The sequence below is a fragment of the Phalacrocorax carbo genome, chromosome 15, assembly GCF_963921805.1.
Source record: "Phalacrocorax carbo chromosome 15, bPhaCar2.1, whole genome shotgun sequence".
NCBI classification, from domain to species: Eukaryota; Metazoa; Chordata; class Aves; order Suliformes; family Phalacrocoracidae; genus Phalacrocorax; species Phalacrocorax carbo.
The window spans coordinates 15,467,426-15,491,382 of NC_087527.1; the positions used below are offsets into that span (position 1 = coordinate 15,467,426).

Genomic DNA, 23,957 nt, shown 5'->3' on the forward strand with positions numbered 1-23,957 from the left:
AAAAATACCGACAGGAAGCAGGGAATCAAAGTTCCCTTTTCCGAATGTGCTTAAGGCATCGTAACACCGACCACACTGGAGCATTTTATAATATCAAACTTTATTGCTCAAAACTAATCGTCTGAAAAATACACATGTAGTACTCAAAGACCAAACACATAGGATTATATGATTGTGCAGAAAAGAAGCAAGCAGAGGCTCAGTGAGAACGAGGCTTTATAGTTGTACCAATTTAGCACTGGCATCAAGCAGCTGCACCCAGCACGATCCATCCCGCAAGCACCACCTCCCCGCGGGCAGTACGAGTGAGCCCTGCTTCGCTTCTTTGCTTTCCTCACTCAGCTCCGCATCGGAATAGTGTAACCAACCGCTTTATTTGGTGAACGACAGCGTGGCTTCTCGCGCTTCGCAGCCCTTCCGCAGGAGGGGCGGGGCCTCTCGCTGCCTGAGTTTTACTCCAGAACCAAAGTACAGCCTACAGAATTAATAAGATGCTCACGATGCTTTTAAATACTTGGATGTTACAAATATTTCTGCATCAAGCCTAACAGCATCGCAGGAAAGTGGAAGTTTACGCACGACAGTTAAGTTTATGCATAATAGTCTTTCCAGACCCCGGGGTACCCAACCACTTCATCAGTTCCGTTTAATAAATACATAAGAAAAAGCTGGATGACTGGTGTGTAATAGGTAGCATCTGACTATTCACTGGAAGTCACAGTAAGTTTTCCGTCAGTACCATGAAGATTTGAACGCACACTAATTTAATCCTGAAAGCCAAGATACCACACTTTTGTCGAGAAGCACGTAATATGCAAAGCACAAACTGTCTAATTCCCAAAGGATGGAACAGCTCTTAAAAATACACCCCATCCCTGTAAAAATGCCCATCCTCCTCTGGATACGGAAGGGGTAAATAACACACACCAGTGACAAAAGCAGCAGTTGTTTCAGGCATTCGTACGACCAAGATCTAAACCTTTACAGCCGATTACCTAGAAAACACACACGAGTTACACGACAAGTTCAGGATACATCTCGAGTCACACTGTAAGTGTTCATGCAGAAGCCGAGGTTAATGCAATGATCTATCCTCTATCACAGCAGCTCGTGCTTATGTGCAAATGCAAGACTGTTACACTCCAAACAATAGTAAACATTAAAACACAAGAATACTTCACAATGACAGAAACAGCAGTTCAGTTGTTTGTTCCAGCAGTTATTGCGCTATTTCCTGGACATCTCTCCAGTTAAAGGCTGCAGCAAGGTCGAATACCATCTTTTTGTTTGTTTTTGTTTAGAATGCATAATATACGTTCTAGGCTTTGGTTCACAATGAAATCTCTGGGTGTTTCGGTTAAGGGCAATGGTCACCTTGGGATTCTGATCGTGGCAGACTGAGGTAATACAGCAATCCTCTCAAAAATAACGGGAACAAATTGGTAAGCGAGGCATCTGTGGATGTTCTGCAGGTGACCTGCAAATGCATCGACATTCTGATTCCAGAAAAATAAAGCCATCTACACGGGTGATTTGTCTCTTACGGTGCCATCCGAGTACAGATTTTTTCTGAAAACACAAAGCTGAAGTAAAACCTACCGAAGAGAGTCATACATTTAGGCATAGAAGGTAGAAGCCCTGTCGTTAGGAAAATGGAACAGAAAACCAATGAAGGAGAGAGACAAACAGTTACCACTGCTCGTCACTGCCGCACCAGTACTGGATACCCTTCAGAAGATGGAGATTTATTAAAGCTATACAAAAAAAAGCAGAGGCAGCGTTTCTTGTTTTTCTTTTTTAGATAGGCCACTTCTTTAAATAATAGTTTCTGTATAGTCTTCCAACTACCCGTATCCCATCATAACAGGATTACAACTCTGGAACTGAAAAGCTAAATATAATTATTTAAAAAAATGGGCGAATTCCTGTTTGCAGAGACCTCTGAGCATATCACCTGAACCCAGACACAGGTGAGACTCCGAGGCTGCTCCGGTTTAACCTCAAACATCAGATGCAACGTGTTAAGAGACCGCTAGTTTGAGCCATCAATTAAAATCTGCATATTTCCAAGATAACAGGTGCTATTCAAAGGAGGTCATACGATACCAATGCCAAGGTTGTTAAAATCCAGTAGGCACAAAACTCATCATCCTGCAGCACGCCCCGAGCGATGTGAAAAATAACCCAACCAAGAGCCCGGGGAAGAAAATGAAGCGAATGTCCCGAAGCCCCCGCGGGCTGGCCGGGCCCGCGCCGGGAGCCGCAGCGCCGACGCCCTCCCTCCTCCGGAGCAGGGCTGTAACGCCCAGCGGCGCGGTGCAGGGCGGCACGGCTGCCCACCCAAGCCCCGCCATGCCTTGGCTTGCACTCTCATCTTTGGGAACAAACCAGAGAAGCACCGGCTGCACGAGAGCACTCGCTGCCATCGGCTGGTGAGGACTAAAACCCACGAAGCAGTGCTTCCGCTCGCTACAGCCAGCGCTGCTTCCTCTGTGCTTAATTTAATAAAGCCTCAGATGACACAGCGAGTACTGCCTGTTTGCTACGCTTGTGTTCTAGAAGAGTTGCATATTGGTGATTTTCTCGTTTATCAGTATAACCTGTGACGGTCTCATTCTACTCATTATTTCATATTCGAAATCTACATTCTAGTTTTCATCGCAGAAGTTACACTTTTTCTTTAAAAACTAAAAATGTAATTAAAAAAGTAGAAACAAAAAACTTCCTACAAAACCCAAAACTGCTGCAGTTATTTCAGATTTCTCAGGGTTGTGTTGGTTTTTTTTTTTCCAATTCTTTGCTTTTATGGTGGAAGTTAATTAAGACTCAATTGATCAAGTCAGATGTATTCTGACTCCAAACCAGCGAGGAATTGTTTTATTGCTGGGAGAAGGGAGTGGAAGATCTTTAAACACCCCATTGGCAAAATATTTTCAGACTGTCGACCACCATCAGCTGCGTTTTGGGTCCGAGCTTTGAAAACAGCCTGTCAAATTACCGTCTTCATTTTAATCAAACAAATAGGGCCGTATTTTCCCCTTTCAACTGATCTGTAAACTAACATTGGCTCCTTTCAATTCAAATAAACCCCGATAATTCTGGATATCCGGCCTGTTGCTCTTAACACTACAGCTCTACTTGTTCTTTTCAAGTAATACGAAGGCCCGCATGCTGCGATCTCGGGTAACCAGGCCTGGCAGGAGACAAAAACCAAAGAGAACAGAAGGAGCAGCGTTACTGGCCTCATCCTATGGCGTTAGGAACATTGCTCATCACTGCCGTGTACGTGTCACCACAGTGGCTTCTCAGTGCATATTGTTATGTGCTGAAATGCAACAAAACTTTTCACAAAAATAGTTTGAGGCATGTTCATACAAGAGGACGTACATATATTTCTTTTACATATACATATATATGAGTGTGTGTATATATATATAATATCAGCTTCAACCTGTACATAGATATTCTGAATTTCATCCTTGAAACACATCCATTTCAAAGCACATGGATGGCTTTCCAGGAAAAAGTGCTTGACTGGGTTTATCCTGTGTGAACATGCCCGCCCTCTGTGCCTTTGCCCAGGCAGATCTTTATGATCAATCCTTTAAACGTACGTATCTCGGAGGTATTAAAAAAAAAAAAAAACATACCGAAAAAGAAAGTAGGAAAAAAGTAATATTGCCCTGATGATGCAAAAAGAACAATGCATAACTGAAGCAGCTTGGATTTTAAAAGTTATCTTGCATTCTGCAGCAAACAATTTTAAAATAGTTGTTGAAAATCTCGTTCCTCCGTTTGTGTTATTGCTCCCCGCTCGGACACGCTCTCGTTACACATCGACGGTACACAGAGGCTCGCTACCAGGTTGAGCCGATTCCACTATGGTCATCTTGGGCTTCTTTCGTGTTTCCTCCTAAAAGAGCATGAAACAACCCCCACACACACAGAGTCACAAAGAGAACAGGATGATAAAACACCGCTTTGAAGCTTTGAACCATTTCAGCTGAATTTATGTGTCAGTCTGCGTGAGAGACTTGTGTGTTCTCGTGGTAAAAATCCATTTACCAAAGTAGGTAAAATTAAGTTATACACCCGTTTACAAGAGAGGATGAAAACCCCTCCAGAAGTAGCACCACCCCCCACCCCCGAAAGTACCAGGTGTGCTGAAATGCTCACGGCGCCCTGCCTGCTCCTGAACGCACAAGCGCAGCTACTCACTCGCTCTTGGGCCAGTTTTTTCATTTCTTCCTGTAACTTGTTCAGGATGTGCAGATTTGGCTTGTTCTTTTTGGCATACTGCTGAAGCTCTATCACGCTCTTGTCGGAGGTTTCCTGTTCAACAGAACCACGTGCAACAACAGGTGAGCCTTTTTGATGGGGGGAAAAAATTTAAAATCCGTGGTGCGTAAGTTTAATCTGTGATAGTTGCACTTCCTTCAGCAGTAACGTGTATTTACATGAGTTGGTTAAATATTAAATAGCTTATACAATTTTTGGCCCAGAAGAGGGGAGATTAGCAGAATTATTATTGTCTTGCGTTCTGGCAACAGCAAGGTACGAGAATCAGTTCAGAAGAATCGCGAATTGCTCATCACATGCACGCTGCCTGTACCCCGACGGGGAACGCCACTGCCGTGCCGAAACAGGTGCCGTTAAAGCTTTGTTGGAACTGAATTAAAACCCCCAGAAAAAGGCAAAAGCAAAAAGACAATCACCAGGTTGGCCACAATCAAACAAAACCGTGTTCACCTGTTTAACCATCTTGCTGCTCTCTCTACCATACATTCGCAGGAGAGAGCCCCAATTTTTCACGTGCGGATGCAGTAGCTGCAGGATTTTCTGAGAAGCTAATTGTTTCCCCACTCTCTTATTTTTGCCTGTAAAAATAATCACGAACACGCGTCAGGACTGGCACAGTACGCAATGAGGCGAACACCAACATTTACTGGCGTTGTTCAAGATGGCGAGAGCAGAGGGGGCAGAACGAGCACGTAACGAGCCAGTCGGCTCAACGAGCACCTACGGAATGGACAGAACGAGACCAGGGGAAGGGAAGACATTCTCGGGGGTCACGCTAAGGACGGTACTTACACCAGCCGCGCACCGTGTGCTTGCCGCAGGTCATGACGTATTCGCTCTTCTGGTTTTTACCAGGAATCACTTCAAACTTTATGGATGTATCACCCATTCCGTGGTTTCTTAGGCACAAACAAAGCCAGTATCACATACCAAGTAAAACTACAAACAGCTGAAGCGGTTGCGGTTATCTTTGACAGTCATTACAACCGAATTAGACGCATTAATAATAAATTTTAAGACGTTAATTAAAGAAACCTTTTTCAGATCAGTAACTTGGCAGGCCTGTGTAAAGGAGAGTATTTATACGCCCCACAACTAAACCCCAATCTCAGGAGACAGGAGGCATGAACCGCAACCACGGATCACAGGAAGACACGGCATTAACCAGCTGAGCCCCCGGCCCGCCTCCCCCGCCACAGCAGCGCGGCGAGCTCAGCCAGCCCCCACACGCCCGCGGTTCTGACGGGCACCAGCAGCCGAGCGAACGGCCCGCCCTGGCCCGCACAGCTCCTTCTTCCGCAGCCTCACCTTTTAAGGCACTCATGGAGAATCTGATATGGAGACAAGAGTCCAGCTTTACTGGTGAGTTCATATACCCGTGAGTCCTCAATACTGATATGGTTAAAATACTACAAAGGAATTGAAAAGGATTATGGAGCTTTTGCACAAGTAAGACCTTAATACTCTTCCTAACCCTTGTTTCTGCTTTGCAAACGTCCACAAATTGTGTTACTCTGCACTTAATACTTTAAAAAGTAATTTTAAATCCATAATTGAGGCGTTTACCAACATCACTAAGGCTGCCACACCTCATCATTTATTTGCAGACAGAAATGTAAATAATTCCTTCAACTCCAATTTTACATTATATAAGAGGGACATAAAAATGATAAGTCTTATAAATTCTTTATCATCCTTTCTTATTAGGAAAAGGTTATTTTGTTTTAACTAATTATTAAATTCTACTTACCAAAATGCTGTGGTTTCATAAAAGAAAGCGTAACAGCTATTGGAACTTTTTGTGGTTTATTTTAAAACAATGGAAAAAATTCTCTGCATTTTCTTCACGACCATTTCGATAGCGTAGGGCGTACGATACAGTGGTAAGTTAAAGCGAGTGTACAAACAACTCGTTCTGTGTATTACACCTTTTCACATGAAAGCGTTCCCTTCCGGCTGATCACCAGCCTTCCCTTTACCCGCCGCTGATGGTCTGTCACATCCCGAATCGGAAGCGAACACACCACTGATGAACTGGCTGTTTATTTCCAATACCTGAAAATACGTGGAGAGTACCCGCTCTCCACTTAAAGCAAGTTTTCCTGTCATTTTTCTCACATGTCACTGCCTGAAGGCTGGAATTTTAGCTGCCTGCTGTGGCAGTAAGTAGCTTCAGTTGCCAAGTGAAAATGTCCCAGTAGCCTGGGCACTTCTAGTTCTTACTTGGTCTTCTAAGACGCTCACACAGAACCAGACAGCAGCTGGCTCTGAGCTTTCCAAGGCACCGACCAGAGGACTCTGGAGGCCCGGGCAGCCCAGGCAGCCCAGTGTCTTGGAGCATTTCAGGTCTTCAGTAAGTGACCTGATGTTTCAACAGGGGACTAGTGCCCTGCAACGCGGCACTTTCTGATCAGTTCCAACAGGAAAAAAAAGAAAAAGAGAGTATTTTCATTGCCATAGATCTTGCTCTAAATGAAGAACTTCACACTTCCCTCTGAGAAAACAGTGTTATGAATTTTCATTAATATTTCTGACATTGAAGGTGTAATGGTTTTAAAAATAGACTCCAATGATAAGAGCCAGCAAGCAAGAGTTCAGTACCTCAAGTTCTTCACTGTCTTTGGGCTTCTCCTCAGAGGTCTGTTTAACAAAGTCAGGAATAAGGATTTCCAGTGTAGCTCGAGCTGCGGAAAACAAACATCTTGATTACATTTATTTTAAACAACGGTTGTAAAGAAGAACAGCAGAATGAAGCACTCTTTAAGCAGGACTCACACCTCCCCTAGAAGGTGTTAGATGACTACTTTACAGGTAAGATATGCATCTTTTCTAAGTATATTCACTTGTACTTTTTAAGGGGGGGTGGGAAGGTCTACTTGTTCAACCTGATAATGAAAGTCTCACAACAACTAAGAAGAAACTGCTTTTTGCAAATGCCTACGAAAGGAAAAAAAAAATACAACCAAGTCTCATTTCAGAGGTGATGTAGAGCCCTTAGGACCTAAAATTAGAGAGTTGTTACCAGCCGTCAGCTGTTACAGGCGAACCCTAGCACTGTGTCACTGGGGCCCTCAGAACCCCAGCATTAGGCAAATTCTGAGTCTGCCTTTTGCAGAAATTTTCACAGCAAAATACCTTTTTTCCATACACAAACAATTCTGGGCTGGCTTTTGGTGATTTAGCTACGCTGACATATTTCACAAGGACAGAAAGTACTGTAGGCTCATTATAAATCTTTACATTTTGAGAAGCTATTTCTTCTTGATTCTTGTGCTAAAGACATTGAAATCTGGAGACCAGTAAGAAGTTCTAATACGTCAAATACGTTCTCATCTAGATCTTAATTACATCTTTATTACAGACTTACACAATTAGAACTATTTAACAAAGATGAGTACTTGGAGATCAATAATCACATAGTTCAGGGCAATTGTTTTGTTACCAGAAAGAGAACCAAAACAACCAAAAGCCTGAGGGTTGTTGTTTTTTTTTTTAAAGAAAGGCAAAGATTTACAGCTTGCTAAACCCAAACACCAGGTGATCCTACAGCATAAATATAAACCCCCCCACCACGTTCTTATTGGTCTGATCATGCGAAGCAGACGCCCTCACAGCTACTCAGTGTAGGTCAGTCCTTTACACATATGTTGTCATCTGAAGGTTCTTCACAGTCTTCTATCCCAGGATGTTGCTGAACATTGTCAGAAAAGTCTCTGCAACAGTATTCATCACTTTTACCAAAAAGACACAAGTGTGTCTTCTTTGACTATAACGTTTCCTATTTACTATTGCAAATATGTCACCTTCAAAGCAGAAAAGACGACAGATAAAACAATTCAGCACTTTTTATGAAAAAAGAGAAAATGTTACCAGCTTTATTCTTGGCAAGTTTTTTGCTGCTGGCAGTTCCTGCCCCGTAAGTCACTCCATCAATAATCACTGAGGCTCCAAAAGGTTCACTTGGGTTCTCTGGTAATTGAGGAGGAAAGACAAAGAAAGCTTTTCAGAACTCCTGATGTAAAATACTCATCACGAACATGAAATACCACCACGATGAAGATTTTTCTTCTTCGTTTCAGCTTCAAGAGGGAGGGAAATTGTTTACTCGTCAACAAGACTGAAGACTGCTTGCTCCAGCGTATGAAACACCACGGGAGTCTTCCATTAACAGAGACTCACCACCACGTCCTGCATTCTTCCAACTGAACAACTTCTACATTGTACGAGATCATCTGTAATCTGCCAGAATTCAGGTGTTAACTCCAAAGCTTCTGCATCACTAACACAGTGTAAAAAACAGAGCTACATGTTCTGATATTAAAAATTCAGTGACGTTATGTAATGCACACATAGGAATAACATAATTCTGAGTAATTACGGATTCTACACTAAACTAAGATGCCTGACTTGTAAATTCCTTGCACACCGACTGCAGGACTTAATGCTTTCAAGCTTGCTGCTGAAAACAGCGTAACTTCTTCCTTTTAGATAAGGTACCCCATAAAAACACCAGCAAAAGCAAAAATGCCAGGAACACACGCTACACCCTTTGTAAAGCAATCTCAAGCACAGCTAGATAGGGCAACCTGGCTGGAATTTATGGGGGGGAAAAAAAAAATCCAATGTTATTTTGATTCCAGGTATATTTGCCATACACGCAGCATTTTTAGATTCTTGGTCAAGCATCAAGTGCGTGCCCCCACAATACTGATCTCAAATAAAATTATCCCCCAGTTCTTGTTTGCTGAGCACCAGCGTCACTCATGCAGTCTCAGCACAGCCCAAGTCAGGAGCTACCAAACCACCTTTCTCACCACTGACACAGAATAGAATTAAAAGCCATTTAACAACACAAACAGGTATCCATCTGGCACGTCTCATAAATCGCACGCTAATCATGGAACAACAGGCTCTCAGTGACTAAGTTACTTCTAGTCCAGCAGAATGATGCTTCTATTTCTATTCTTCTAATACTATGAGCGAACCCAGCCAACATATACACCAAATCAATTCCTAGCAACCGCACATGAGCTTTTTGCAGTCTGCACCTAACTAGTAATTTCTCTGCTCCTATTAATTAAAATTTATCAGTGACTTTGGAGAATAGTCACACAAGACAAAGAGGCTACGCAGCCATCTCTGGTTCCATTTCAATTTTTAACGTCAATTGATACATACACAATTCTCTTCGGATGACCAGATTTAAATATGAACCTCCACGACATAAGAAAAACATACAATAACCTGAACAGTTAAATTATTTTAAAACTCTACATACCTAAAAAACCTACTGTATTTCTGATTAATTGGAAGAAAAGCAGAACAGACCAAACCCACAAAAATTTCTCAAATTATTGCAGCCTTAGAGCAGGTACATGTGTCTCTGCAGAAATATTTCAAAATCTTAACAGCTTTATAATTGAAGGTGTACGTATTTCTCTTCAGAAACTCTTTGGGTTTAGTATTTAACTCCCCCCTCTGCATTCTGATGATTCACTAAAACAACGCACGCCTTACAACTGGATTTTCTGGACATCAGTGACAAGAAAATTAAGCAAATATTAATTGTTCCATCAGCAAAACTGCAACTGCCCGTATTTCACTGATGTGTCCTTTTAGATGCGAGTTATTCAAATCCATTTTCACTTTAGGGTTAGTTTCCCATACTTTTATTTTAAATATAAAAACTGCTCTTACCCTCAAAAGCCATGTTTAATACACAATAAACGTTTCTTAGCTAGAATTTGGAATTTGACTCACAACAGACATTCAAGACATCCCCTAGGAAAACTGTCCATCGTTTGACTTTTTTTTAGATATCCAAGCATGAGATAAGCCCTTCAAAAAGCACGTGGTCGATAAAAAAGACTTAACAGACTTACCACATTCAAAGAAATTGTAAACAGGGCGAACCTTCAGGACTCGTTGCATATATTCATGCAGTATGCAAACTTCAGACTTCCCATTGGGATTAATGACAAATTCTACAAAAGAAGAGAGAGGGAGGGGAAGACAGCCAAGTAGTTCCAGGCTTTCAAAGACAATTTCTACTACAAATAAATAAATAAGTTAGAAGCTACAAGGGGAAAGTGCCTGCACAAATTAAATGCAATGCTGCTGAATCAGACATGGGTATTTGTGACCTCAAAGTCCATTTTCTCTGAAAAAGTATTGAGAAGTAAATCTGAGAAATTTCTATCAACAACTGGAAGTGCACTGAATAAAATAAGCTAAGTAAAATATTCTGTGTTCAATGTTTGCAGTCGCATGGTCTCCAGACCTCTACACACAGCATTTTTGGCAACTAATGTCAGTTAGAAATCCTAATTTCTTCCTAAACACGTAGTGAATCTCCCTTCTAACAACAGACACACAAATGTCAAATCCACACGCCAGAATCCCTCTGGCTTTTTTCCCCGTGAAATCCTGTTCAGCAAGCCACAGATGAGGTCACTGTCCCTTTGCCCTGAACATGCTCTTTTTATTGGAAAGTCCTTGTCTTTTATCCCCTGCAACAGTATTGTGAGGCAAGAGCACAACCCCTGCCTCAGCAGGCACTATGGCAGCGTGGGAGAGAAAGTTAAGATTTAGAGAGAGTGCAAGTCAAGTCCTTAATTTACATGGTTTCAATGTGGCTTTAAACCTAGAATTTAAGGTAAAGTGTATTAACTAAAAATTCAGCTGCACCTCGCAGGGAATGGTCCATATGCAACTCATAGCTTAGTAATTCTGCTAATATAATTATAATAAATAATCCTGCTAAAGAGAAGAAACCCAGAAACATGACAACGTATAAAACAAGAACAAAACCCAAACCACAGGTCTATGGATATCTTAAACGTCAGACTGCAGTTAAACCTACTGCTATGGCTGCACAGCCAAGACAGGCCCAGCTTCTCACCAGACACGCATTCCACTCCTCACACCACAGGCCACAGCTGCACACACTGTTCTTTCTTAACTTTTTCCATCAGACTGCTTTAAAATTACTAAAATTATATTTTTATTTGTAGGTTTGAATCCAGATCAATCTGGCATTTGTAACCAGTTGCTAGTTTGGGACCAATTAGAACTGAGAAGGCAGCAGCACTGAGTGACTAACTAGGCAGGAGGGTTTTCAGTTATCAAACAGAAACCAGTAGCCAAAGGCAGGAACCGGTTGCTGGGACTGCAAGCTTAAATGAAAATCCTTTCATTTAGGAATTATTCTTTTCAACAGGAAGTATATTTTAACAGTATTTTTCCTTTACTATGTAATGCGATGGATCCAAGAACACAGAATTCCAGAACAAGAAGAAAAAGGACTTATTACAGGACTTCTTTTTGGTCAAGCTTAGAACTGTAATCAGTCTTTGATACAGAATAGTTGAACCGCAGCAAACACACTAACCTTTCTTTGTAGGTGCATCTTGCACAGACAAGGTAATGAGCTTCTGATTGGCAGGCAAAATAGGCCGCTCGGATTCTGCCTGCTTCCGCTTCATTTCACGATTGAATTGCCGTCTCTCAGCCCAGGTTCTGAATTTTTTTACGGTAACTTGTTCAAAGTCAAAACGCTTTTCAAGATAGCGTCTAAAATCTTCCAGATCTAAGAAACACAAGCAAGTTACTCTCTCTACTTTACCACTAAGCAAGCATTAAGGGTCACTATTTCCAGTGTTTTAAACGTTATAATTATTTTTCAGACTAGGAGGAAAAGCAGTGGCTTTAGTTCACATGCTCAGGGTTAAGATGCTATTTTATACTAACAGAGCTAGTTACAAGTTCTCCTGTTACGGGGTAATATGCAAAGCATTTGCGCAAACTGGAAAACAAAGCAAAGAAAGAACATTTTATTCTGTCACTTGAAGATGATTTTTACTACGCCCTAACCAGCATAACACCCAACACGATTTCTAACAAAACACAAGTAATTGTTCTACTTAATCACCTATTCACCATCTCATTACCTGAAGCAAGGCAGACAGTCAGGAACAGTAGTTACACTGTTAGCCTCGGTTCCCTGAAGCCAAAATCGACTATTGCTGCCTGTTTATTAACCAGTGTACCATGAAACGCTATATAACGATGCTCTGTGAGCTCCACGGATATCTGTTGGCCTCTAAACAGAACGTAACGCACTCATGTTCACATACAGAGTACTAAAAGGCCGCCCCCCTTGAAGTACAGATGCTTCTCCTTTATAGGATATTTCTGCAGATATAATCAGCAAAAATAAAGAGTGGCATCCCAAGATGTAAACAAACAAAAGCAAGCTGCTGGCATTGTTTCCTTCCACAAGGAATTCCAAATGCAAGTCACGCTTATACTTGATCACTTAGTATTTTTTTCAGTAATACAGAACAGATCCTATTTAAAGAGAGAGACAGACAGGTGAACTTCACGTAGAAAATAAGTGCTTACTGGTTTTAGTTTTGCTGCTAAATACCGATTTTTTTTTCTTAATATCTTTTGGCATGGCTTTCAGACTGAACAGGACACGCGTAATGACAAGTTTTCTGTGTGAACACTACAAAGACACGTGGTAGCCTACAACCTGTATCAGTATTCTGAGCAGCAGTAATCTACATGGACCATACCCTCAGGTATGTAGCTGCAGTAAGCGGCACACAAGCTTTCCGAGTTCCTCTAAGTCTGGCAGCGATTTTGCCATGACCTCCTTCAGGCAGCTTTTTGTACAAGAGCTATCAGACTTGCATAAATACAGTGCATAGGCATGAGTGTAATTACATTTGCATAACTTATGCTGCTAGACTTGTGTGAATCAGCAAATCTAGTTTAACTGCACCATTTAGCTTAGGAGATCATACTGAAAATAGATATAATTCAGCCAATACAGAGACTGCATAGAAAAGCCTGTTCAAAGAAGTCACACAAATGCACGTGGCAACAGCAATTTGTATGTAGACATTGACTTAATTGACTCTTAAACTGAGAGAAAGTCTACAGGACCAAACTTACAAAATTTTGGCATATTTGTGTGTAAAACCTTTGCGTGTGGACTCTGAAGTCTTCAGCAAAAACCTCCACTGCGTGTTTCTCTTCCTGTTAAAATCAATTTCTAATACTAGATCTATTTCTCCAGATCTCTGCATACAAAGAACCATGCAGAAATATAACTGACCACCTCATTTCAGGCAAGAGGTTATTCAGTTGCCAAGCCTACACCAATAAAGCACGTGTGCCTCAAATGCCATTACCCCAACTCCAGCCGAGAAAAGACTCCGCTTTCCATACGTACCTACGGATTCATCTTTACATACTTCAACTTTGGCCTTAACTTGTCCTAAGGCTCCTTGTGCTGCATCTCCCCCTGAGGGGTCTTTATCATCTAAAGGCCCAGAATCAGCAGCAGTGGAATCTGGTTCTTCTGTTTGGCAGTCCAGTTCTGAAGATTTATCTAGGTGCTTTACAGGTGATACTTCCCCATTTGGGGTTATGTCATTGTTTTGTTCCCTTTCCTCATTTTCCTTCATTTTTTTGTAATGCAAGCAGGGAATGCTACTAAGGGGAGGATCATGTTTCTGCAAATATAAAATAATACAGAAGGTTTCAGTACCTTAAGGTCACCAAAAGCAAAACTCAAAAAAAAAAAAAGATGTAATGAAGATGGAAGTTACTTTTAGTTAGTCTAGGCTCAAGCATTTCTTTGGTCAGCAATCTTATTCTACGTGTGTACGTCCTCTGCTGTGGTACCTTGGCACTGTGTTAACACTGATACTAACCTTCAAAGCGTGTTTGCTGTTTTAGATCCCAATTATATTCTGTTCAATTACATGCAAATACTACGTGCTTCCACAAAAATCCATTGAGCTCTCCTGGGGTTTAAGCCCATGACATTAAATCCAATTTCTGCAGATCCTTGGGGTCATGAATGTCACACGCTGACTTCTGTAAATGTGGACCTTAAGCCACAGCTTAGGCTAGTTTATAGATACAAATAAATGATCTAAATATATTTCACAGTGGAATAAACCCAACATTTTGTAGCCATATGCTAGAACAAAAGAGGCACCGAACAAGAGCATCTCCTTCACTTTATCTGCCCAAACTCATTGCAAAAATGGAAAAACAAAACACCGTAAGAAAAATCATATCGAATTTTCAGAAACAGAGGAATTTGTTTTTCAAGTACCTTAATTCTAACACTGGAAATAAACCTGCTAAAGTAGAGAAATATTGAACTGTTTGCAGTAACATGCCTAATTTTAAATCTCAGCATGTATTTAAGTAATTGACAGCTCTCACCCTTATGCTTCCTGTTCCCAAGAAGTACGGCCTAGACCAGGTAACAACTCTAGATTCTCTGTGCAGATATACAGGAATGCCCGAGTTATGGAATGTCATGATCCATCCATCTGGCAGAGGTTCTGTAGGAGGGCGGCCACGACCTTTAAAGCAAAGAATCACTTTAAACTTGGACAGACTACTTAGAAGAACAGAAAAAGAATCAAGGTTTTTATTTTAATTGCTTTTTCTCTCTCAAAGGATAAAATGACATTGAAACAAGACTAAAAGAAGTTTTGTAGAAAGATTTGGTTTTGCTTTAGTAAAAAGGCTTCTAACCTGCATTAAATCCTGCAAAATCAGATACCATTATGTTTTCAACTGAAAAGCAATAGTAGCGCTAATTTTTATACAGACCGATTTGTTCATTTCACCAGTGAATCTTCTCTTTAGTCTTCTTTAAGTACTTACCACAAGCACCACTATATTTAATGGAAAAATCATACTTGCTTTTGAAACAATCGAGTTTTCTATTAAAATTTTCTATTAGAAGTTTTTGCACTTGACACTGAGGGATATATATGCATATTTGCATTGAGACACTCCTAGACCCACAGACCCAAAAAGCCAGCAGTGAGTTAGGCTGTAAACTAAGGCCTTCCTATTCTATTTTCAATACAAACCAGGATCAAGTATACAAGCCTTTATACTTAAATATCTTAGCCATCAAGAATACTACTTCTTCCAGAAAACAAGACTGAAATTCCAAGTACCATAAGCCAGTATGAGGAATGACACAGCAAAAGAAACAATATTGCAGTAAAATGTTTGTGCTCACACTCAAGTTAATATTACATGGCCTCACTCCCTTCCATTCCAGAAACCACATAACGGTCTCACTCCTCTCTGCATGAGAAGTCAAGAGACCAGACTCAGCAATCCTATGTTAGTATAAAATTTTGAATGGAAAAACTGTTTGATTTCTTATTTCAGAATACAGTGAAGCTGTAAAATACTCCTCTAGAGCAGGTTCAGGTTCAAATTTTAATTCAAATTTTGACTGTTTTCAGTGACATTCTTCTGGACTGGTTCACCTTCTCAGCTCTTCTTTATTAGTAGCTTGTAACATGATGAAACCTGGTAAATGTAAGCCACTGACTTCCCTAATGATTTTTTTTACCTAGTATTGCATGCATAACGACTTCACACAGAGCAACTTCAACAACAGAAGTTATGGAACTAAAGGAGGAAGAAGTTCTCAATGACCACGAACAGTCTTCAGGAGTTTCACAGTATTGGAGACAAAAGAACAGATCATCCTCATTCACCTCCCCACCACTGAGGTACCATTCTTTGTGATTTCTCACAAGTCCAGATGCTAAAACACATTCTCTTTACATACAACAGATTAAGAACAAAAGCACTCCCCAAAAAATCAACTTCACCGTTCAGGAACATGAAAAGTCATATCCTATAGGCTTCAAACAACACAATTCTGTAACATATTAACTATTTCAGAAGTGCTATCCTAAACTGTGCGTCCTAATATACTTTTGTTCTACAGACATAAGCCACACACAAAAGATATTTTATGAACATTAACTTACTTTTAAGTACAGTTTTTATTTTGGTCATCATTGGCTGCACACTTGTTTCTCCATCAGACTGGTGATCACTTTCACCACCATATTTCTCATTTTCTAGTCTCCTTGTTTTTGGTGCTCGAAGACCCTCTTCCAGCAGAGCATCCACATCATTATCAAAGTCATCCTGAAAGAGACTTCATCAGACACCATGCTTCTGGGCCCACTACCCTCCCTTTCCCCTCGCAAAGAAAAAGCATACATTTTCTCTATGTACTTCCATACAGAGAGAAACTAGAAATTTCCAGTGATCCCAGTAAAAAGACTGAAAAATAAGAGAGTAAGTTTTCATGAGTGAGAACTGGTATTTTTCATCATAAAATGGGCTGCAATTGTATAAGAAGCCTTTTAAATGTTATTCTTAAACTAGACTAGAGAAGCTGCCACACAGCTAAGGAGTTTGACCAATATAATTTCAAAAGTTTTCAGCCAAAGTTCTGTCCCTGAAAATTCTGCATTTTTGGCTCAAGTACTGCACATTTGTAGAAGATGCTGTTTCAGCGAGCGTCTTTCCATACTTTTTTCTAGCCACCTGGAAACCTCTTACCCACCAAAAGCCTGTGGATTTACTTACCTCATATGAGTAATTCAAGGTTTCTTCATCCACTTTATCTCTTTGAACGATTGCTTTAGATGTGAACCCTCCTCCTTCTTCATCTATTTCCATCAAATTGTCGGTAAAATCTTCCAGCTCATCCAGAACTGCATATTCCACTCTCTTTTCCTGATCAATATCATTTTCATCATCCTTCTTGTCATCATTTTCACCCCCTATTCCTACAGCTTTACCATTACTACCACCGAAAGGACAAACATGCAAATCCCCATTGACATTATTAATACCAAAATCTGTATCTGCCTTATAATCCTGCTCAACTCCAGTGTACAGAACTTTCCTATCTTTGCTTTTGCAGCTTTCTGTAAAGCTAACACTAATCTTTACATCTTTAAGTAACTTAAGATCTGGGGTGAACTTTCGAACTGAAGGTGCATGACGAGCAGTTCTTGGGCTTTGGTCACTATTGTTAGGGTCTATTATAAGACGACTTTTGTAGCAGGCAGATCCCTTTGTGAGAAGCTGTGTTCTGCAGATACTGTGCGTGTCCCCAGCAGGGGTATCTGACTGTCCATCACCACCAGAGCCAACGTCCATTACCTCTGCGTCACTGGACGTTTGCAGGGGAGGTGGTGGAGGCTGTTCGTTAGGCGGCAGAGGTGGGGGACAAGTATGATTCTCCACATTCATTTCTCTTGCAGGTTCTTTAGGGAGGGGTGGTACATTTTCATATCTCTCCATTTTTGAAACTACTGTTTTTAAAAAAACAATGCTTTAATAAATGTTTATATCTATATTCCTAACATGCATAAGTCCATCAAGATTGGTTTATCATGTTCTATTCAATATGCAACACTGATGATTCAGTTAAGCTGACTACATTGTTCTTTTCATTAATGTAGACAGCTTTCAGAATCACTGTCTCAATTATTGGAAATCACAATGCATTCAGCTTAAGTAGCTGAAGACTAAGACTGCATCTTCATTGGACAAGCAGGTCTCCCTTTCTTCTTTCAACCTACAAGAAGAAGAAAAAAAAAAACAAACAAAAAACTTTGTCACAGAAGAAAATACGGAAGGAGCATCCCAAGAAAAAATGGCACTCCTTCCAGCACAAATTTCAAGTAGAAAAGTGACATTTTTATGGTGACAAAAGCAGGGTCTCTTAATACCCTTTTGAATGAGACTGAAATGAGATTGTTTTTACTGCCTGATCTGTACACCAGCACAAGGATTTGCTAACATGTAGCTCCCCAGATAATTTCTCAACTATCTCTGCTTGGTTAGCAGGCAGGGCATTAAGCACAGCTTTTGTAGGGACCAGACTAAAAACTGGGCATTTGGGGGGGGGATTCTCCCATTATTGAAAGTATGCTGGTATTCAAGCCATACTTACCCACACCGCAGAAGGGATAATTAGCTTACAGTTAAAGACAATCTGCAAAACCATCGAAATTTGAACAACTACGGTCTTCAAAGACACGTAGCTTTTTGAAAGGTGAAGTTTTTGGATGTTTTTGAAATCTCACTGGAAGCTTTAACAGGATATCTTATAATGTACTGAAAACACACAAAACAACTCTTCAGATAATCAGATACTAGATATTTGATCTTATATTCTGTACTATTACAGGACTATATAGCTGTTACATATGAGGAGTCCAGGTCTAGATACACAGCTTTAAAGCTTAAAATAATTCTGGAAGGCATTTAGAAGCCAGTGTTTTAGGTAATTTAACCTGGCAAAAATATTCAATATTGCCCTATGACATTTTACAGCGGGCCAGAGGTGTGCATGTATTTCGGGTTGGTTGGTTTGTTTTTGCATTAAGTGGGTTCTTTCTGCCATGTCTGTGATGGCTCCTTCAATTATACTTTTGCCATCTGTGCAGGACTATAAGCACCTGGGGAAAGGAAGCATAATTTCTTACCTGCTATTTTGGTTTCTCCAAGTCCCTCCATGCCACCCCAAACTGGACTTAAATCTTCCTACCAGCTAGAAATAAAGCAGTGTTACTCTGCCTAAGACAGCCAGCTGGCTGAATCTTCTCTGTTCAAAGTATTACCAGGTAGGAGAGAAAGCCTACCCAAGTGTTCTAGACAGATAAGCTCCGAGTCCTTAGCACTGCTGTGTAACATTTGAAGGCAACAGGGCAGAACATCTGGGTTGTCATGAGGGACTTAGAGAAGCCAATGTAATTCTCTAATGTATCTCTACGTCAGCCCAGACAGAGCAAACCAACAGCAATATCCAAACGCCAACAGGGGCAAGGCAGGAAGCTGGGAATCTGGAGTTATAATGGGATAAATTAAAATTCAACAGCATACAGAAGCTACCTACCTGGAAGCTGGAAGAAAGCAAAATATACAACAGAGCAAACTCTTATTTTAGTGATTTGGCAATGAAGAAAGGTTTGCTGGGGCAGCAGAATAGTTCATACTTTGTGGTGGGGTTGTTTTGTTTTGGGTTTGTTTATTATACTCAAAACTGGCACATTCCATACACTGAGCTTGACATGCATTGTAGAACTACTAAGGAAAAATACTCCATTTTGATAAAACCTCTAAAATAATCCCATCTTCTCCAATACAAACCTTCCAGAATGAAAAACAGCCCATTCACTAGTAAGACAAGCAGTTCTATATATTTAAATCCACTCTATCCTACAAGATGATCATACAATCACCCGAGCAGTGACCAATTCTTTCTTCTTTCAACAGGTTCTAAATCACCTAATGTTATACATAACAACTCTAGAAATATATTTGTCTAATAACCTTTCCCCTTCCTCACCTTCAGATTAAAAGAAGGAAAAAGTGAATGACAAATTATTATGTTCTTCACAATAAATCATTAGTGTCTTTGTTGTTAATTCTGAACAAAAGAATCAAGAGTCACAATACAAGTTCAGTAACTCTTGGAAACTAAATGACTAAGGAATCTGATTTTTCCACCACAGAGCCTTTAGAAGCCTCTTTAAAAGAGCAAACAAGTAATTGACACAGAAGCGAATACTGAATTGGTATTCTAGAACTTGAAAGAGCTCTACCTTCCCATGTGATCAAGCAGCTACCTGGTCCAACTAGAAAGACTATTCCTGACAAGTCATAAGAAATGGATCGTCAATGTAGTTTCCACATCCCCGATACACGTCCGGCTCCTACGCTAAAGAGTGTTTTAACAACACCAATGTCAAAACACAAGAAATTAATCTTTACCTGCCTAGCTTTGGCAGTTCACCGATACCACACCTCTGCTCTCTATAGAAAAGATGTCTTGTTATTATATTCAAGCACTATTAACAATTAAATTCTTGTTAGCCTTGAAATAATGAATAGCGTACCAAATCACTGCCAGGGATTGTCAATAATCAGTACACATACTGTGGCCAGAAACAGTACTAGACTACAATGAGTTTAAACTAGCTTTTGCATTTCTAGCCATAAACCTGCCACATCCCTAGGGTGAGATAACAAAGCCTGGCAACTCTACAGTTACAGCGGGCTACAATACCTTACTGTCATTTACAAAAAGCCAGGCAGAAGTAGAGTAACACAGGTCAGGTCCAATTCCCATCTACTTTCTTGCCTACTGATGTTATAATATGCCCTTTCTATCAAGAGCTGAAAAAAACACCCCCCACCACAAAACCAGTAAGGATTTTCCCTTAGATATCAGGTATTTTAAAAGAAAGACACATGGGATGAACCTAAAAGGATAAGTTAGATGAACCTGTAGGTTAAAAATGGCCAAACAGCCCTTAGACCAAGGGAACCCAACAACCACATATAAAAACAGGCTTAGCGTACCACCTTATGATATGTTAGAATACAACAGCAGGTAGTCTGCCTGTTGTCATCCTTAATTAACTTGCCCTGAAAGAACAGATTTTATTCTCCAGGGATCCACCAAGTACCATCAACAGTTTCCATAAGGACTCCTTAATAAGACATGGAATACCACTGACAGCCACAACAGCCAGTACAAAACGCTGAAGGAACTCTGGATGAATGCTGGAAATACAAATGCACAGCTCATGTTCTGCAGGTCACCAGTGCATGGAAGTTTCACATTTTTATTTGCTTGCTCTTATTTTGAAAAAGTTTCGTGCCACAGAGTAAACTCAAAGAAACGGATACATGGTGGACATATACATATAATGTAGCAAACTGCCTGGGTCCCAACACAGGCGATGTCTCGGCTTCGTTGTCTTATACACATGTTCTTTAAGGGCAGGGAAAAAAAAAATCAAACTGTTTCTTTATTTAGTAAGTACCACTGCCTATTCCTGTAATCAGAACAGATAGATTGGAGGGGGGGAAGTACACAGAGAAAAGCAGAACTCTTTTCAAGGAAGGAGAAGAACAGAATCTTAAAATTTGTAACCAGCGCTTCCCAAACACAAAGATGAACTCCCTTCACTGTATTGCGTGTTGGCAGTCTCAAAAGTGAGTTCAATAAAGAACGGATTTTCTTCATGAATACCTGTAGCTGCAGTCAGTGACAAGGAACAGCATACTGCAGGTTGCCTCTTCCAAAATCACTTTTAAAAAGCAACTGGATTCCTTGCCAGAAACTGCTTACTTCACGTTCAGTGGACCCCAAAAGGACAAGCAGCTCAAACTCTCCTCATTTGCTATCCAAATACAAAACCTTCCTCATCCTCCCGCTCCAAATGGCAGCTCTGCAGAGCAGAATTTATGAGGCACTGATCATGCTTAAAGATCCACTCAGCTTTAATCCTTATCAAAGTAATTATTTGCTTAAAATCATTTACCTTCTTTTTATTATAACTATACTTGTTGTATCTTTTTGATACATACAGTCCTAAAAATACGTTAATATCAACTACTAAAACACTCCCCAAAACAAGGAGACTGCATTTATTTTGTTTAAACCAGAACCGGAAGTCTCAAAAGAAAAATACTCTGCAAGCAAACTACTAAGCAGAGGAACTCGTTTCTCTCCCCATTATCAGCTTTAGAACAAAAAGATTCCGAAGGAAACAACCACTTTGTACAAGTCACCAAGGCAGCCTACGAAAAGGCAGTCAGGGCCCAACCATAACATCATCAGCGGCAAATACAGACAAGGCCGAACAACTACTCTAGTTCATAGACTTCATCCCATTTCTAACAGGCAGAGCACATCGTTTTGGAAAGGCACCCTCAGAAATGGCAAAGTAATTGCTGCATTTAGAGCTTGTCCAGTTTTCTGGCAGGGTTTAGATGGTTTCAATTAATTGTGTAAAACAGAAAACCATTTTTTAAAAAAATCTGCAAATCAGAGCCTAGGAAGAAGAAAAAAAAATATTCTTACTTTTCTCACCACAAATAGCTTCTTACTTATAAAGAAAAAGAACAATCATAGGGAAAAAAAAAATCCCCCTCATTCTCTAAAAAAGCAGAATAATCCTGATAATCAAAAGGAGCTGTACAAAATAACTAGTGACCTAACACCTCATCCAGGACTAAAAATATGAACCATTAAGTTTATTTACCTCAAGAGAAGGAAGAAAAGGTACACTTAAAAAGGAAAAAGTAAAGCTCTAACCCCAATGTCTGCAACTCAACCCAGCCTGTGAGGGGGTGATGCCTGGGGGTCGGGGGCCCCCCCTCCCGGCGGGCAAACTGGCTTCATGGATAAACCTGAAGCCTAAGGAAAAGAGATGCCAGAGAGATTTTTATTTTTCCAGGCAAAAAAGGTGAAGAAAGTTCGGAGAAAAAAAGCCTTTTGGAGGCTGGACGAGACGTAACTGTATGTCACTATTAATAGAAGGAATGGGCGAAGAAGAACCCCGAGTTGGGGACAGACACACCACCTTCTCTTCGCCACCCCAGCGTAGCAGACCCCAAAAAACGCGGACGGGCGCCCGCACACGTGCTGGCGAAGGGCTGCCTTTCCCTCCAAGCTTCGCGGGGGAGGAGAGACGCGTTCTCCCCCCGGTACAAACGGGCGTGGCCGGCGGAGACCCTCCCGCCCACCCGCCGCTACCTGAAGGCACACAGCGGTACCGCCAGGCGCGGCGCAGGAGCTCGTCCCGGGGGTGATGCTGACCATCGCCCCACGGCCACGGAGGCGAGCGGGAGGGCAGGGAGGCACGGCCGTTTGCCATCTACCGCCCTAAATGCGACCCCACGGCGGGAGCGACTGGGGTGGTGGCGGGCAGAAAACACCCTTCTCACCCCCCACCCCACCCCCCAAAAAAAAACCCCAACCACGCTAAACAAGTCAAAACACCAGCTCTGAGGAGAGGGCGCTCCGGGGGCGGGGGAAGCGCCGCGCGGCAAGGCCCGCCGGGCACGGCAGCCCCATGCCCGCTCGAGCGACGCGAGGCCGGTGCGTTCGCCTCCGCCACTCGGGGAAAGGCTCCGGGGGGTTCGCCGCCCGCGAGGAGCCCGCCCGGGGCCGGCGGTGAGGAGGAGCCGGGCGCGGTGAGGAGGAGCGGGCCGGGCGGGCGCCGCGGCCTGTGGGGACTGAGGGGTTACTGCCCGCGCGGCGGCGATTGGGCCACAGAGGCCCACTCGCGCACGCCCTCCCCGTCGCCCCGCGGCGCCAGCACCCACCTGAGCCATCCCCGGTGTGCCTGCCGCACCTCCGCGAGTGGGTGTGGGGGCGGGCGTGGGGCGGGGGGGACAGGGCGAGCTCGGCCGCCTCACGGAAACCATCCCCCACTCCGTACCGCTGCCGCCATCTTTAAACGCCTGCTCCGAGCCGCTCCAGTCTCCGCAGGCGGGACTCCCCCCTCGCCAAGCCAATTGCCTTCCCAGCCTCCGCTGTCTCACATTTGAAATCGCGGTAACTATTGGTGGACTCCCTGACATGTTAACTCGTTCTGCCAATAGAGACGCGCCCTCACAGCACCAGGCCAATGAGAGGGAGGCGGGGGCGGGACCGAGGCGGCGGGAGGGCGCGGCTGGCCGTGACGGGGATCGCTCCGGTAGAGGGCGGGCAGGTCCTTTGTCTGGCGGGTGCGGGGGGCCGGACGGACCGACCGACCGACGCCGGGGCGCTCACAGCCTCGCTGCCCTCGTGCTGTCGTCCCAGGGCAGCCCAGCCGATGCAGGAATGCTTGGAAGTGAGTTGCGGTGCCGACGGGCGTCGTCAAGAGGCGGCAGCCAAGGGGAGAGGGGCGGGCGGCGCGGCTGAGGCGAGGTGCGGGGCGGCAGCGAGAACTCGCGCCTCCCTCAGTCCGGTGTAACGGCCCGAGAGCGGTTAATCTGCGGGTCCA

At 42.4% G+C, this 23,957-nt stretch overlaps 1 protein-coding gene across 1 annotated transcript; it reads right to left on the reverse strand.

Moving 5' to 3' along the window:
* Positions 1-81: 81 nt before the first annotated feature.
* On the reverse strand, positions 82-23,459 carry DGCR8 (DGCR8 microprocessor complex subunit). The gene is made up of 14 exons (XM_064466538.1): positions 23,293-23,459; positions 16,744-17,743; positions 16,134-16,296; positions 14,548-14,690; positions 13,541-13,823; positions 11,690-11,887; positions 10,182-10,283; positions 8,170-8,268; positions 6,901-6,983; positions 5,608-5,708; positions 5,092-5,198; positions 4,750-4,877; positions 4,219-4,332; positions 82-3,913 (listed from the first exon to the last, which is right to left on the reverse strand). The coding sequence occupies exons 2-14, from the start codon at positions 17,464-17,466 to the stop codon at positions 3,830-3,832; spliced, it is 2,328 nt and encodes a 775-aa protein (XP_064322608.1). The 5' UTR covers positions 17,467-17,743; positions 23,293-23,459; the 3' UTR covers positions 82-3,829.
* Positions 23,460-23,957: the final 498 nt, after the last annotated feature.

Bases quoted from the DNA above. Each gene is read 5' to 3' on its own strand.
- DGCR8 (XM_064466538.1), bottom strand. From the start codon at position 17,466: ATGGAGAGATATGAAAATGTACCACCCCTCCCTAAAGAACCTGCAAGA. The intron at 14,691-16,133 runs GTAAGTTAATGT...TTTGCTTTAAAG, and splicing joins AATAAAAACTGTACTTAAAA to GTCGTGGCCGCCCTCCTACA. The intron at 5,199-5,607 runs GTGAGGCTGCGG...TTTGTGCCTAAG, and splicing joins CTCCATGAGTGCCTTAAAAG to AAACCACGGAATGGGTGATA.